At 36.2% G+C, this 14,698-nt stretch overlaps 1 protein-coding gene across 1 annotated transcript in view; it reads right to left on the bottom strand.

Annotated features, from left to right (window-relative positions):
* Positions 1-2,678: 2,678 nt before the first annotated feature.
* LOC134678286 (lachesin-like) overlaps positions 2,679-14,698 on the bottom strand; it is a 34,991-nt gene continuing 22,971 nt past the window's right edge. The window contains exons 5-6 of the mRNA XM_063536778.1: positions 11,344-11,480; positions 2,679-3,620 (exon numbers count right to left, since the gene is read on the bottom strand). Coding sequence (XP_063392848.1) covers positions 3,535-3,620; positions 11,344-11,480 — 223 coding nt within the window. The 3' untranslated portion in view covers positions 2,679-3,534. The remainder of the gene's footprint in view (positions 3,621-11,343; positions 11,481-14,698) is intronic.

Raw genomic sequence — 14,698 nt, 5'->3', positions numbered from 1 at the left:
GAGTTCATCGGGTTAATTACCGGCTTTACTGGAATTTTCGACTTTAATTCCTCTGTAGTAAGGTACTATTTACATCTGAAAGGTTGAACGAGATAGAACGTTGTGCATCTTAATGTATAACTGGAATACCAACAATGTAGCTATGTATTTAATTTAGGTACTGATGTAACGTAAATAAAACGCAAAAATGAGTTTCCATGAAAAATAATATATACCTACACACCTGGTAAGAATCGGTGCTGCAAGCTATAGTCAATTATTTTCATTTTATTTAAGTCAAAAAATGTGGCAGTTTTTGAAAAAGTTAAATTTAAATAATAATATATATAAAATCAAACGAGAAGTTAGATAAATGACTACAATATGTGTGGAAAATGTATTGTTCTTGTACGAGTATTGGTATAAAGAAAAAAGGTACTGTATATTGCATTAAGGCACTGGTCCCACCGCGAGCTAGTAAGCTATGAGCTATCGGCTATAAACACGAACAAAAGATAAGCACTCCCGTGTAAATAAAAGAGTCACGGCGATATTTATAGCTCACCGCTGGGCGAGTAACTATAAATATCGCCGTGTCTCTTTTATTTACACGGGAGTGCTTATCTTTTGTTCGTGTTTATAGCCGATAGCTCATAGCTTACTAGCTCGCGGTGGGACCAGTGCCTAAAGCATTAAATTAAAACAAAGATATAATCTATTTCACTAGTTTCGATATAGGTCAATAAAAAAATTATCTTCATGAACACGACCGTAAAATAATATTTTTCTCAAACCAATCATAATGAGAAAGATGTATGATATTGAACTATAAATATTATTTTATTATTTACACAACACAATAGCCGAGCCGCATTATATGTAGTAGCAATTTATTACTTAAACATGCATTAAATCGTTCTATAAATTCGTTATACCGGGTGTGGTCTGTAACATGAGCAAATAATTAAAACATAAGATTGACAAACGGTGACACTTTTGTTCAACAAGTTTTAAAAATTATGAAGTATTTATACTTCCTATTTTTCATACAAAATAAATATTATCTTCAATGGACGCCATTGCCACGCCATTTCATTGTGATTGACGTTGCTTGTCAAGCCTTAAACATAACAAAATTCGCAATACATTGCATCTTTGAATAACCTTTAAAGTGTATTAAAAATCAAACTACATACAAGTTATTTTTAGGGTTCCGTACCTCAAAAGGAAAAAACGGAACCCTTATAGGATCACTCGTGCGTCTGTCTGTCCGTCCGTCTGTCACAGCCAATTTGCTCCGAAACTACTGGACCAATTAAGTTGAAATTTGGTACACATATGTAAGTCTGTGACCCAAAGACGAATATGTAACGTCAACAAATGAATTTTAAACACAAGGGCTACTTTTGGGGGTAAAAGTTAAAATTTAAAAACAAAGTTTTGCACACTATATCGTGTTACATATCAAACGAAAGAGCTCATTGTGAGAATCTCAAATATATTTTTTTATAAATTTACGATAAAAATTTTAGAAGTTATTCAAGAAAATAGACAAAAAATTACCATTCCCCCCCCTCTATCTCCGAAACTACAGGGTCTAAAAGTCTGAAAAAAAATACACAAAATAATCCGTTACCTAAAGATGACAGGAAAACCTATTAGAAATCAACAGTCAAGCGTGAGTCGGATTTAAGATCAAAAATGTGGTTTAGGTTTTTTAGGGACACAGCCGCAATGGTTTAAGTGAAACGTGATGTAGACAGCTATTGCGAAGGCCCTAGGCCGATATCCGCATAAGGCCGAAGGCCCGAAGCGTTCCGAAGAGGCGTGCCATTCCGATTCACGCTTGAAGCTAACTTCAAGCGTGAGTCGGAATGACGACAAAAAATGCGACTATAGTTAGACCGTAAAAAGTCTGCAGCGATTTTGATAGCCCACGCAGTGCAGGTGTCATATTAGACGTATTAATAACACTTACACTGCGTGGGCTATCAAATCCGCTGCAGACTTTTATTGGTGTGACTATAGGCTGTATCTGGCACACAGCCGCATTGGTACAAGTGTAGTATAGTAGTACTGATTGATTAGGTTACTATTGTTACGTGTTTTAAAAAGCACTATACAGTCGGGGTGGCCAAAAAATTTACTAAGTATATTCCCGTTGCCAACGTGCAACCCCGAAATTGCGAGGAAAAATTTGGCTGGTCCATTTTCTATGGGAGGATACATTTTTTTTCGCGATTTCGGGGTTGGTCCCATACTAAAAGTTGTAAAGCTCAGTATAATCCGAAAACCTCCCGGCTACGGTAATGCACTTATTTTTTGGCCACCCTGTAGGTATTATCTCTCTTCGGCCTTCGCTTTTAAAACCCCTGCTCAAGTTGTAGGAAGCGCGACCCGTTGGACGCTCCGAGCTATCAGCCCTAAGCGGAGCTCGGTCTTCAGTCTTCGCAATTGGACACTAATTGTACTACTGTTCGGCATTTAATCTTCCTATCTAAGCTACTTTGCATAGTTGCAGAGATATAAGCCACCACGCCAGAAAACTTCATGTTACATCTGGTTTTTGACTGACCCATTCGGGTTTTTCAAGACGTTTCACTCATGTCACGTTTCATGTACAAAAAAAAATTGTTTAAAATTGTGTGATGTACGGAACCCTTGAAACGCGAGTCCGAACTCGCACTTGACCAGTTTTTTAAAGTCGCTGAACAAATGTTGATCATTATGAGGAGTACAGCCTACAGTTAAATTTTTTGCTCATATTACAGGCCACACCCGGTATAAACAAAAGAAGGGAATCCAGGGTTGGGCTAGGTAGATTAAATCACGTACAAATATCTATCGTTTTTGGCGATGACATTTGAATTTTTATGCGAATACATGGTGACAGTGTAATGAACTTTAGTAATCTTTTAATTCAGAATTTATTCTTAGTGCAAATAATTCCAAAATTTCAATCAACCATAAATAGTATTTTCGATGAATTTCATATACATAAATTATTGAACGAACATGGTTCTCTTACACTAGGTAATATAATTATTTAGAAGATAATTTACAAGAAAACGGTACATGAATGGAATTAATTTTGCAAGTTTTACATAATAGAACTCTATACATATTAAAGGACTCCAGTTCATAAAAAATATAGTTCAGAAGTAGATGTACATTGGTTAGTTTTTATATGCAATTTTTTATGTCGTTTAATTTGACCATGATGTAATGGACTTGGCCACTTTTTCTTTAGTGTATGACATCTATTACAATTTATAAAGGTAAATATTGCTATTTTTATCATAAATATGTAAAAATCCTAGAATCGCAAAATTGTCAATTGCTTTCGTATATTGAGGAGTTATTGATATACTCCAAGATTTCGCTTACTATGAGCCGCGGTGGTTTTACCACACCACATTGACAAACCTCTTTTACAACAGCAATCACTAAAAAATTAAATCAAATTAATTCCAACCATGAACCACGATAAGTCCTAGCGATAATCAGAGACGTGTAAATTCACATGGCGCGCGTCCACCACGCGCCGGCCATGTGTCAGCTGGCGAGCGCCGCAAGCAGAGTCAGCGATGGATGCGAGAATGCCACAGAGCCGCCGCGCTGCATCGCGAGAGGGTTCTCGCCTGTGAACAATTTATTAACAAATTTAATGCACTCACTAGCGGTTAACCGCATCAGCGGCAAGTACTTACATTTTAATATGCAACTGTAAAATTTTTAATACACACTGAGTTCCTACCGCGACGACAGAAATTCGCAAATTGCGGGGATCTTTCTCTTTTACTCCAATGAAGGCATAAATAGAGTGACCGAGAAAGGTACCCTAAATTTTCGAACTTTGATAATCACGGTTATAGCCCTGATCTGCCACACGAATTTTAACCGCAAAGGTTAAACCCGAAGTCACCGCCGGCTTGCGGTATTTTATCGGAATCCCGCTATCCCATGGTGGTGAACCGCATTGTCACCCACATATGTGTGTGTAAAGCAAACGCAGTATGCCTGCCACAAATATAATTATATAGATAACCGGTGAAGTATTTCCTGTTTAAATTCCCTGCATATACTTAATTTAAATGGGACAGTAAATCACGTTTCAAATTAACTGTCGAGGCGAAAACAGCTCGCTCCCTTTATATCCTGCGAATTCATACTCCACGACATTATTGTCCCCTAGGCACCAATAAATACAACTCGCCTGCTAAAAATTCGCAAAATTCATGTATTTCCATAATTAATTTTTGATTCCCATCATCCCATTGTTTGCAGTCGCGGAAGTAAAGGTTTTCTGTTCAGTTATTAAAATCAAACTATAGGTACTTGACGAAATACAAATACAAATATGTTTATAAACCGAATTACTATAACAATGCCCGCCAGGCTAAACCGGTTTTAAATTTTAGTTCCAGTGGCATACAACGCGAGAGCTAGTACAAACTTGGGAAGGGGACATTTTTTGTATGGAGTTATAATTTTTTTCCTAGTGACTAATAATTATATTCTTTGATTTCGATGTAGATACAAACATTCCCTAAATTTACTGGCACAAAACCAGTGCAGTTGTTGGCGTATGGGATAATACGTCGAACAATTACCGGATTTACGATTGGCCGAATAGTCAGTGCAAAATCTGTAACGTTTGTAACAATCGAGTGAATTTGGCACTACATTCACTCAATTGTTACAAACGTTACCCTTACCTTTTGTTTATCGTGGTGGCTGAATACCGTCGTAATAATATGAGTGAATAATTATTTATCTATTAAGTATTACATTGCGATAATTATTTAACACATTTTATCAAGGAAATAAACAGTGACAGTGGCAGTGCCCGCGCAAATGCCGCTGCAGTAATTTCGCAACAGTATTGCAGCTGTAGTTGCCATCCGAATGTTACACTAATTTGGTTCGTATCTACACTTATTTGTAGATGTTTCTATAAACATAAGAAAACATCGGTCGTCGTTTTTAGTGGTGGTGTATAACAATGGAAAAACCATAAAACCATGAAAATCAAAGATCCGTGAATGCAGAATCAATTTTCAATCTCGCCGATCGTCTTTCATATGTCTGACCTATTTAAGCATTCTTCGATATCACGGAACCGATCAAGCGACAAATGATTCTTTTCAGGGTAAGTATATAGGTACTGTTTTTTAGATGAATCGCTGATATCGTGATACCTACCTCCATTCCAAGTAGCTGATCGGCCATTATTGCCATATGGATTTGCATTATTGTTTTCAGTGGATTAGCGATATTTCAAATCTGGAGATAATTGAAATTGAGTTCGAAAACTCAATGTTTGTCAAAATACGTTTAGAAAAGCTACAATGAGAGCTACAACTGCATGCAGCTCCATTAGAATGACATTCCATTTCCAACTGCAGCTGCAATACTGTTCATTTTACTATGGAAATTGACAATGACAGCGACGCGTTTTCATAGTAAAATGAACAGTATTGCAGCTGCAGTTGGAAATGGAATGTCACTTTAAATGTTGCGACATTATTGCGGCGGCGTTGACGTGAAAATGTGTGACGCGAGCGGCAAGTCACTCATTTGTGTTAATTTTTGGGCGAAGGTCCCACTTTGCCTTCATGGAGTATTATATACTTGTACTGACTTTCCAGTGTAGAAGACCCGTAATAGGATTAAAGTCAAATAGAAGGGGAAATTTAAAACAAACCAGAAATTCCGTTAACATTTCAAAGACATGCGACGCGCATGAAGGTAGTTAAAGCCCACTTGCAGTTAAAACTTCATGGCTGTAATTTCCTGTACGAAACAGTCTGCCGATTTTTGCGGGACGTCAAATGTATTGCTATTTCTACATGATTTGTACGTAACGTACAAATAGCCATATCAGTCCATACAAAAGTTTGCACAATTGTGCAAGTTTTTCGGCAGAGGGGTAAGCCCTAAAAGGCGACTCCAGTTATTAAATGCTCTAAGAGTTAAAAGCGTCTGAAGATTAGTTTAGCCGGGCTAGTTACTTGATTGCCGAAAATAAAATAATCATTGGTGTACCCTCCCTTTAACCATTTGACATTCCTTAATTTAAGAATTGTAGATGCGTTTTTGTTCTAAGTATGATGGAAAGTAGATATGTTGCCGCTACGGACTAAATGGTTAAATTGCCACCTCAATATGGTAAATTTATATTTTCAAGTCAGCACATAGATTTTATAAAAGAAAAGGGTAAAGAGTAAATTCTTACTTTGTGCCAAGTTCAAGATTTACGAGTAAAAGTAGTAAATTTAGAGTCCAGATAACACTTTGTAACGGCAGTAGCAGACTTTAATGTATTTTATTATAATCTTTTTTTTATACTTACAGCAGTAGAGATTAGAATGAAAAATTGGATAAAGAGCTAAAGTACCCTTTAGTAACTACATACCGGGTGTGGCCTGTAATATGAGCAAAAAATTAAACCGTAAGCTGTACTCCTCATACTGACCAACATTTGTTCAGCGACTTTTAAAAATAACTTGTGGTTTGAATTTTAATACACTTTAAAGTTTATTCTAAGACGCAATGTATTGCAAATTTTGTTATGTTTAAGGCGTGACAACTTGACAAGCAACGTCAATCACAATGATAATGGCGTGGCGATGGCGTCCATTGAAGATATACTGGGTCAAGCAAATCTTGTCAGTAGCAAACGGCGGCAAATTAGAAAAATCGCGGGTTAGCAACACTGTGTTCGAATAATTCGAAAATCGCGTGTCATCTGTGTTTTATCTGTGGAATGTGGATCGCGAATGACAGCCATCATCTTGTTTGTTTACAAATGGTTTACAATGTTTACATTCTGAATCGATTCTATTTCAAGAGATATTTCTGCTGTGTCACCATTAAATACCAATATATTAAATAAGACTGTGCTTAATTAAAGCTAAGGTGCCTACAATGCCTACAGTGCCAACCGAGAAATCTAATAAAATATGAAAATCCAGTATGACATCAGTATGACATCTACCTGCTGAAGCAATGATTTTATTCATACATTCTTGTTTAACGGCATAGTCCACTTACAATTTTATTTTGAGATCTTCAAATTAGTTAATAATTTTTATCAACATCACACACCGCTTTTAAATTGTCCGTCCATACGTATTAATAACAATTTCAAACATTTTCAATAGAGAATCCGCGAGTGACTATTTGAATTGACGTACGTGACAAGGCGCGCTCAGCGGAAAAAAAGTTTTTGTTCGATGTACATTGTACATTGCTGCTTTTCTTAGCGCAATACTACTCTTTGGGTGTTGCCCTACTTTAGTTTGCTTTACATTGCTACTGACAAGATTTGCTTGACACACTATAATATTTATTTTGTATGAAAAATAGGGAGTCTAAATACATCATAATTTTTAAAAGTTGTTGAACAAAAGTATCACCGTTTAAGGAGTACAATCTATGTTTTAATTATTTGCTCGTGTTTCAGGCTACACCCTGAAATGAAAAATGTTTGCTGTATCCGCAGCAAGCGGAAAACCGTGACCTCTGCCTATCCTTTGTTCGTGTACATGTGTTCTGTATACAAAAGACCTACTGTCGAATGGAGCCTGCACAAGTCACTTCTTATTAACATTGGATAAAAAAATTTAAATTATCAAACTCGAATGAATCATTCCCAAGTAGCATTGCAAGCTGTATATAAGCTGTATTGAAGTTTATTTGTATACTATAAGCTGTACAGTTAGGCTGTACAAAGGCTGTATAAGCGCTTATACAGCCCTTATAAGTTAAAAAAGGGCCCAAATTATACAGCCTTTCGCGTTATTAGAGCTGTAGAGTAGCTGTATAAGCAATACATAAGCTGCATAATAGCTGCATTACAGCTATATTTCGGTGTAACAGGAAACCTTAACACTACAGATAATCTCTTATAAGTACGATATAAGAATATGAGTTTTAAATGAGTTTTTAAAAATGATTACAAGAGAATAATAATCATTTAGGAAACTAAAATGTCTTAATCTTGTTCATTCGTAATATAGTAATGGCGACAATAAAGTGTTATAGTGGATGGTAAAAGTAAAAGTAAATATTATAGAGGACTTAAGTGGAATATTATACTATTTGTAAGTGCCGATTATTATTTATTGTGAACCTATGTATCTTTTCTGGCAAAATATTCACGCGCCTGCAAAATAACAAAGAGAAACCATAAGGAAAATATCAAAAATCGGGAAAGTTAGTGTTTGTTTTTAAGGTTAGAATATCAAAAAGTTTTATAAATATTAATTCTAAGGCTAAAGTTAATTTATTTTAGCTGGTAATCATAACATGATGTTAGTCTGCTTAATATTTGCAAGTATTACCTTAATTATATCTACAAATACTTTTTTGTTTCATTGTAAAATGGCGACAATTTTTAAACAGCTTACAGGATAGTTGGAGAGCATTATAATCTAAGTAGCTGTGCTGTGTAATAAATGGAGTGTCATTTACAGCTTTTGTAATTAAAACAGCTTTAGAATAGAAGATTTGTATTCATTTGGCTGTATTTCGGTTCTCCGTACATAAGTTATAAGTCTCTTTAGAGATCCGTATAACAAATAAAAAAAACCCTTAGGTCCAAATGTATTTGGTCTATTCTTCGTTCCATTTCATAATTTTCTAAATTATTAATCTTGTTCATTACAATTTTTTATTTTCGTGGTCGAAATATATACTTATACGAGTGTAAAATTACGCCGAAATAAGCGACTCTGTCAGTAATACAGAAAAAAGCTGTACTATAGCTGCCATTTATTCGTTTAGTTGTATAATACTCTTACAGACAGAAGTTATACAACTACTATTCTTATAGGAGAGTAAAATTACGCCATAAGAAATAGCTTTAAAACGGGGTTGACAGATACATTTGTACAGCTACAAGTGCCAAGTGATACTACAATACAGCTTGTATACAGCTCTTACCATAAAATTAGCTTGTAGTGTTTCAAAACACTTAACCCTTAATCAAACGGAACACTTTTTATGAGATTTTTGATAACTAAGAATGGTTTTTAGGTAAATTGGGTGCGTAGATTACGAAAAAAATATATAAAAAGAATTTTAGTGGGGGGGAAAGGGGGGTTTTGCGATGGGGAATATTTTCCCGTTATCCGTTACGGAATAGCAAAATTTTGAATGAAGTGGGAAATAGTTTCCCATTGTCCGATACGGTTACAAACTTTTTACTAGTTAGTATCTCCCCCCGGCTTTGCTTGGAATTCAAGTATGAGCCTTTAACGTTATCTTCAAAAATCAAAGAAATAAATAAAAGAAAAAAGAAAACAAAAACAGGCACAGATTTTTTTGTGCAACAGGCAAACGGGCATATATTTTTATTTTTGGAAACCAATTAAAATTTAGGTGGAGAACAAACACTGGGAAATAATTTCCCACTTGATAAAACCTACCAATTTTTTTGTAAATCGTACGTTCAGGCACAAACAATGGGAAATAATTACCCACTTACTAAACCTTAAAATCTTGACTAAATCATATCGTTATCACAATTCCTTTCAAGCAAAACACAGGGAAAATAAGTCTAGTTTATGATAGTATTCAGTGTATGCACTTACAAGATTTTTTTTCGCACTTAACCTCAAAACACTAAAAAAAATGTCGTTATTGCAAAAAAAATCACAACAACTGACATTGACTTTGACGTATGGTCACAAATGGCGGCCATTAGAAAAGTGTTGCCATTTTTCAAATTCAAAATGTTACTAAGATTTTAAATCTGTATGGTTAGTATCGCTGAGTGCTGCCATTAAAAAGATAAAAAATATTTCGTAAATTAGAATGAAGTGGGAAATAATTTCCCGATATTTGATTAAGGGTTAAAGTTTTAAAACGGAGTTGACAGATACTTTTATACAGCTAAAAGTGCCAAGTGTTACTACAATACAGCCTGTATACAGCTTTTACGATAGAATTAGCTTGTAGTGTTTCGCAACACTTTTAGTTTTATAGTAGATTTTCTATATTCTGATAAAGCACCCCATGATTCCGCAGAATCCTTTATAATGATTTTATACAGCTTGAGCTGTATAATGTCGGTAAAATACCTTTTATACAGCTTAAATCTTTTCTGACACTCTTATACGTCTCTTAAATCACTCTAAGTTCTAAATTGGCTGGTATATTGATGTTGCCGACACTTCCATGCTACTTGGGATTCAGTTGTAGGAGAAAATCCGTTAAAATCCGTCCAAAACTGTGTAAAAAACGACAGGACGAAGCGACGCTTTAAAAAAAAATTTCGCAATTCAGGATTTTTTTGGGGATTACATCTAAATCTGATTTTGTCCGGAATGTATCTACTCGTATGTACATGGCCGCAACTTTATTGTAACAGTTAACTACAGATACCTAATTTCTAATAAGTTTAATAAGTAATTTACTTATGAATATCCGAATAATTTAAGATATTTCTGTGGCAATTTTTCATCGCCTAAATCATGCCTGGATAAAACTCACAGCTTAAGCCTCTTTGGAACTTTTTCAAGCATTCTGAGAATATTGCCTAAGCCACCCCTGTCAGCATAAATTCGACAGGCCGGGAGAAAACACAAATTCCTACGATAAAAATACTTGCAAACATGCTTCTATTAATATGCGGGTGATGCCTTCGATCTTATTGGCATTTTTAGCATAGCAACTGACAGTCACAAGAGGGGATTTGGGAATATTTTTCTGATCTGATTCGTGTCTATGCTCTCGTCTCTTGAGTCAAATGAACTTGGTACCACGTTGGAAATATTTGAATATTATGCTCTACAAAGGACAGTATATAACTTTAGCGCATACTAGGGAATTAGCAAATGGAAAATGAAGAAAACACACATTTGCAACTTGAAGTCGTTGGCAGTTACTTCCCAGTTCCTATAAAACAAGAGATAGTGTAGGTATATAGTCTCGTGTTGTGTAGGAACTTATCGTGAGGTGACAACCAAATACTTTTATAGTATTGAAAATTTACTTAAATTAAATCAAATTAAACCAAAATTAACCTATTTTGGTACTAATATGGTTCATTATGGCTATATGAACTTGTTATGGTAGGTAATTAGTGAGTTTTGTTTATCACCTGACGTATGTTTGGCGTATTCCTAACACATGCTCATACGCTGTCGTGTCTTATAGAACTTCTTTGAGTGTGGCACAATGGTTGGGAACATTATAGCTACTTAGGGCCAATTGCACTAACCCGGGGTTAACCGGTTAAACCCTTAACGCAGAGTCAAATATTACTGGTAACCATGGTTACTCCAGGTTTAACCGGTTAACCACGGGTTAGTAGGATAGTGCAAGTGGTTATATTGTTATAGCGGTACTTGTTACCTCTGAGTACATGCACGGAGACGGCTGAAGCGGCGACGTCGGCGAGCGAGCAGCTGTAGTTGCCGGAGTCGTGCCGGTTGGCGTTGGCGATGTACAGCCGCGATAGCGCCCCGTTGGCTGTCGCCTCGGTTTTCACGCTGTACGCAAAAATACGTAAAGTGTCATTCTATGGAACTTGCTAACTATGTAAACAAACCGCCATTTTGAAATTGTCTCTGAATGATGAATTTACTAGTGACTTTTGTTTACATAGTTAGCAAGTTCCATAGAATAACACTTTATATGGTTAACATTTCATATCAATAGGTGTACAAGAAAACTGGTAAATAAGAAAAATTAAACCAGCCAAGTACGAGTCAGACTCGCGCACGAAGGGTTCCGTACCATTACATACAGAAACGGAAAAAGGAAATCGCGTTTGTTGTTTGGAAGCTCCACTTTATGCTGTTCTTAGTATTAGTTATTATAGCGGCAACAGAAATACATCATCTGTGAAAATTTCAGCTGTCTATAGCTATCACGGCTCATGTGATACAGCCTGGTGACAGACAGTGGAGTGTTAGTAATATATTATGGTCCCATTTTTGCCCTTCGGGTACGGAAGTCTAAAAATGATAAAGGACTATAAAATAAAGGTGTAAACATGTTCTATGACGATTTTTAACAACAATAAATGCTTTGATCGCAATTTTACGACATCCTGGCCAATAGTTAGGATTTACTGCGAACGACAAATGCTACTCGAATCATAAAGTGCTGTTAAGCTATAATTTTAAGAACCAACTACCCCGGTGATCAAAATGGATTGACGATCCGTTCAAAATAGCATAATGTAAAAGGAACAAGTAGGTATAGTAGTTCCACTATCAGTTTATTTACGCTGTATATATTCTTTATTCTGTAGTACCTAATAAACTTATAAAGTAACGATTATAATTCTCATGAGAATAAAAAATCTTTAACCGTATTAAACCTCATTAAAAAACTCTTTCAGCAAAAAGATTACGTTAAGTACTGCGACCGTGAACTCGCTTGACCCATGAAAAAGTACACCCCTGAACGACTTTGAAATCCCTCGGTCCGATCTTGACATACGCACGAGTAATACTGCCCTGTTAAGCCGAGTGGCGCTATCTCAAAAGAAAATGCATTGCTAATTTATACTTTAGTTTCTATAACTGAGAATTCTATTTTCAAAATCATTTGTTTTTGAGATAGCGCTTTTCGGCTTAGGAGGGCAGAATAGTACCTACCTAACAGATGTTGTATACTAGGGGCTGGGTAGATTCTCTTAATATTTATCTACGATTAAGCTTTGTATTTTCGACCGGCTTTAAAAGTTGATTCTAAGATACCTAAACATGACTAGGTATCCCAATATTAACCCCAATTTAAAAAGCATATTTCTGAAAAAGCTAAACATAGGTACATGGTTATTTAGAAACAAATATAGCCGAATATTGTTTTCTTAATGCGCGATAAATTCAACGCAACAATTGTGAAACAACAATGGCAATGGGTAATATACTGATTCAAACCGCAACGTCAACTGTCAATTATCTATCAGTCAGTAGTGTCAGTCATCTATGTCTATTATCCAGGCATCAACATTGATTTTGACATCTCGTTTAACCTTACATGGCCACAATATGCTGCATAGCAACACATTTTAGTAGCATTGCTGTGGCAGTCTGAACCCGAACGTTACCTTAATCTTTATTTGTGTAAATAATTCTTAAACTAATAAATTTGTTACTAAATAGAAAGTTAATTGTAGACACAATTTTCAGAATAATTGAAGGCGTAGGTAGTTTCATTAAAAAAATTTGGTACCTAATCGTTTTTCCCTGATAAGGCGCATTCGTGAGCTTAATTGGACCCATAAAACTTTAATCCCACCAAAAACATTCTGTAAAAAACTAGCCAAGTCTCGATGGAGCTGCTTGTTTATCTCTAAAAAGTAATGAAATCTAGACAAAGTCGTGCCAAGTCTAAGGTTCCTTACTGCGATTTCTTTATTATTATAGTTAATGTTGTGTGACTTGGCCGTTGAAGGGTACACAAGGGTACAAAACCAGGTGCTCCATGACACCATTGCACCAATCTGCCATTGCACCAAAAAGAAGTGTTTGTTTCAGGCTCGCCCATACATAAGTATTATTGAAATACGCAGCTTTATCAAGCCTACAATTGACTGGTTATTGAATCAACGTTTTCCAAGTGGCAATTTTCCATCGTCAATGGGTAGCGGTTCTGGCGACAGATTGGTGCAATGGTGTCATGGAGCACCTGGTTTTGTACCCTTGTGTACCCTTCAACGGCCAAGTCACACAACATTAACTATAATAATAAAGAAATCGCAGTAAGGAACCTTAGACTTGGCACGACTTTGTCTAGATTTCATTACTTTTTAGAGATAAACAAGCAGCTCCATCGAGACTTGGCTAGTTTTTTACAGAATGTTTTTGGTGGGATTTCACTTCTTTTTGTAGAAACCCCCTGGCACTGATATAAGAACCGACTTGGTTTCACATTACATCTCAAAACTTTTTTGTAGTAAAAGCGTTGCGAGACTTGCACCTTTTTACATGTAATGTTTTTGATGGGATCTCATCTCTTTTTGTAGGCAGTCCTTCTTTTCGGGTACTCATACCCATACTATGTATACACATATCATAACTAAACAGTACGTTCGCCGCCTCCCACATCAGCCGTACATCGCGCGTGGCCGGTGCGGCAGCCGAAACTCAAGCGGATCTAAAGCGTCAAAAATATGCCCCTCTCTCCCCTGCCTACATAGTCATCCCTTTCTCTGTGGAAACGGCGGGTTGCTGGTCTGCCGACGCGAAACGCTTCACTCGTGATTTGGGACGTCGACTCAGACAGAAAGGGGAGGGTCCCCGCTCCGAGTCGTTCCTTGTGCAAAGGCTGTCCGTGGTGATCCAGCGTGGAAATGCTGCGAGCATCATGGGCACCTTTGCACCGGGAACGGCAGGGAGCGGTTTGTTTTCTTAAATTTATAGTTTTAATTTTTATTTGTAAGCCTTAGTTGTATGTTTTTTGTTATGTATGTAGAACTTTTAATAACTAAACATATCTTCATTCATACTCACATCGTACATCGTAGTGTACCTTTACTTTACTTTACCTACTATTTGTAGGAACTGCAACAGTAACTTTGTAATATCATATATTTATATGGGATTACAAACTTACTTATGCAGTTCTTAGATCTTTAAAACGTGACTGATATTGCAATATTTTTAGGTTTTCCCTTTATGTGGCCATTAAACCCTAACTCTGTACCAAATTTCAGCTCTCTGAGTTTATGGGAAGTACTAGTTCTATTCTGATG

Source organism: Cydia fagiglandana, chromosome 2, assembly GCF_963556715.1.
Source record: "Cydia fagiglandana chromosome 2, ilCydFagi1.1, whole genome shotgun sequence".
Lineage (NCBI taxonomy): Eukaryota > Metazoa > Arthropoda > Insecta > Lepidoptera > Tortricidae > Cydia > Cydia fagiglandana.
This window is presented reverse-complemented; position numbering and strand designations above follow the sequence as displayed.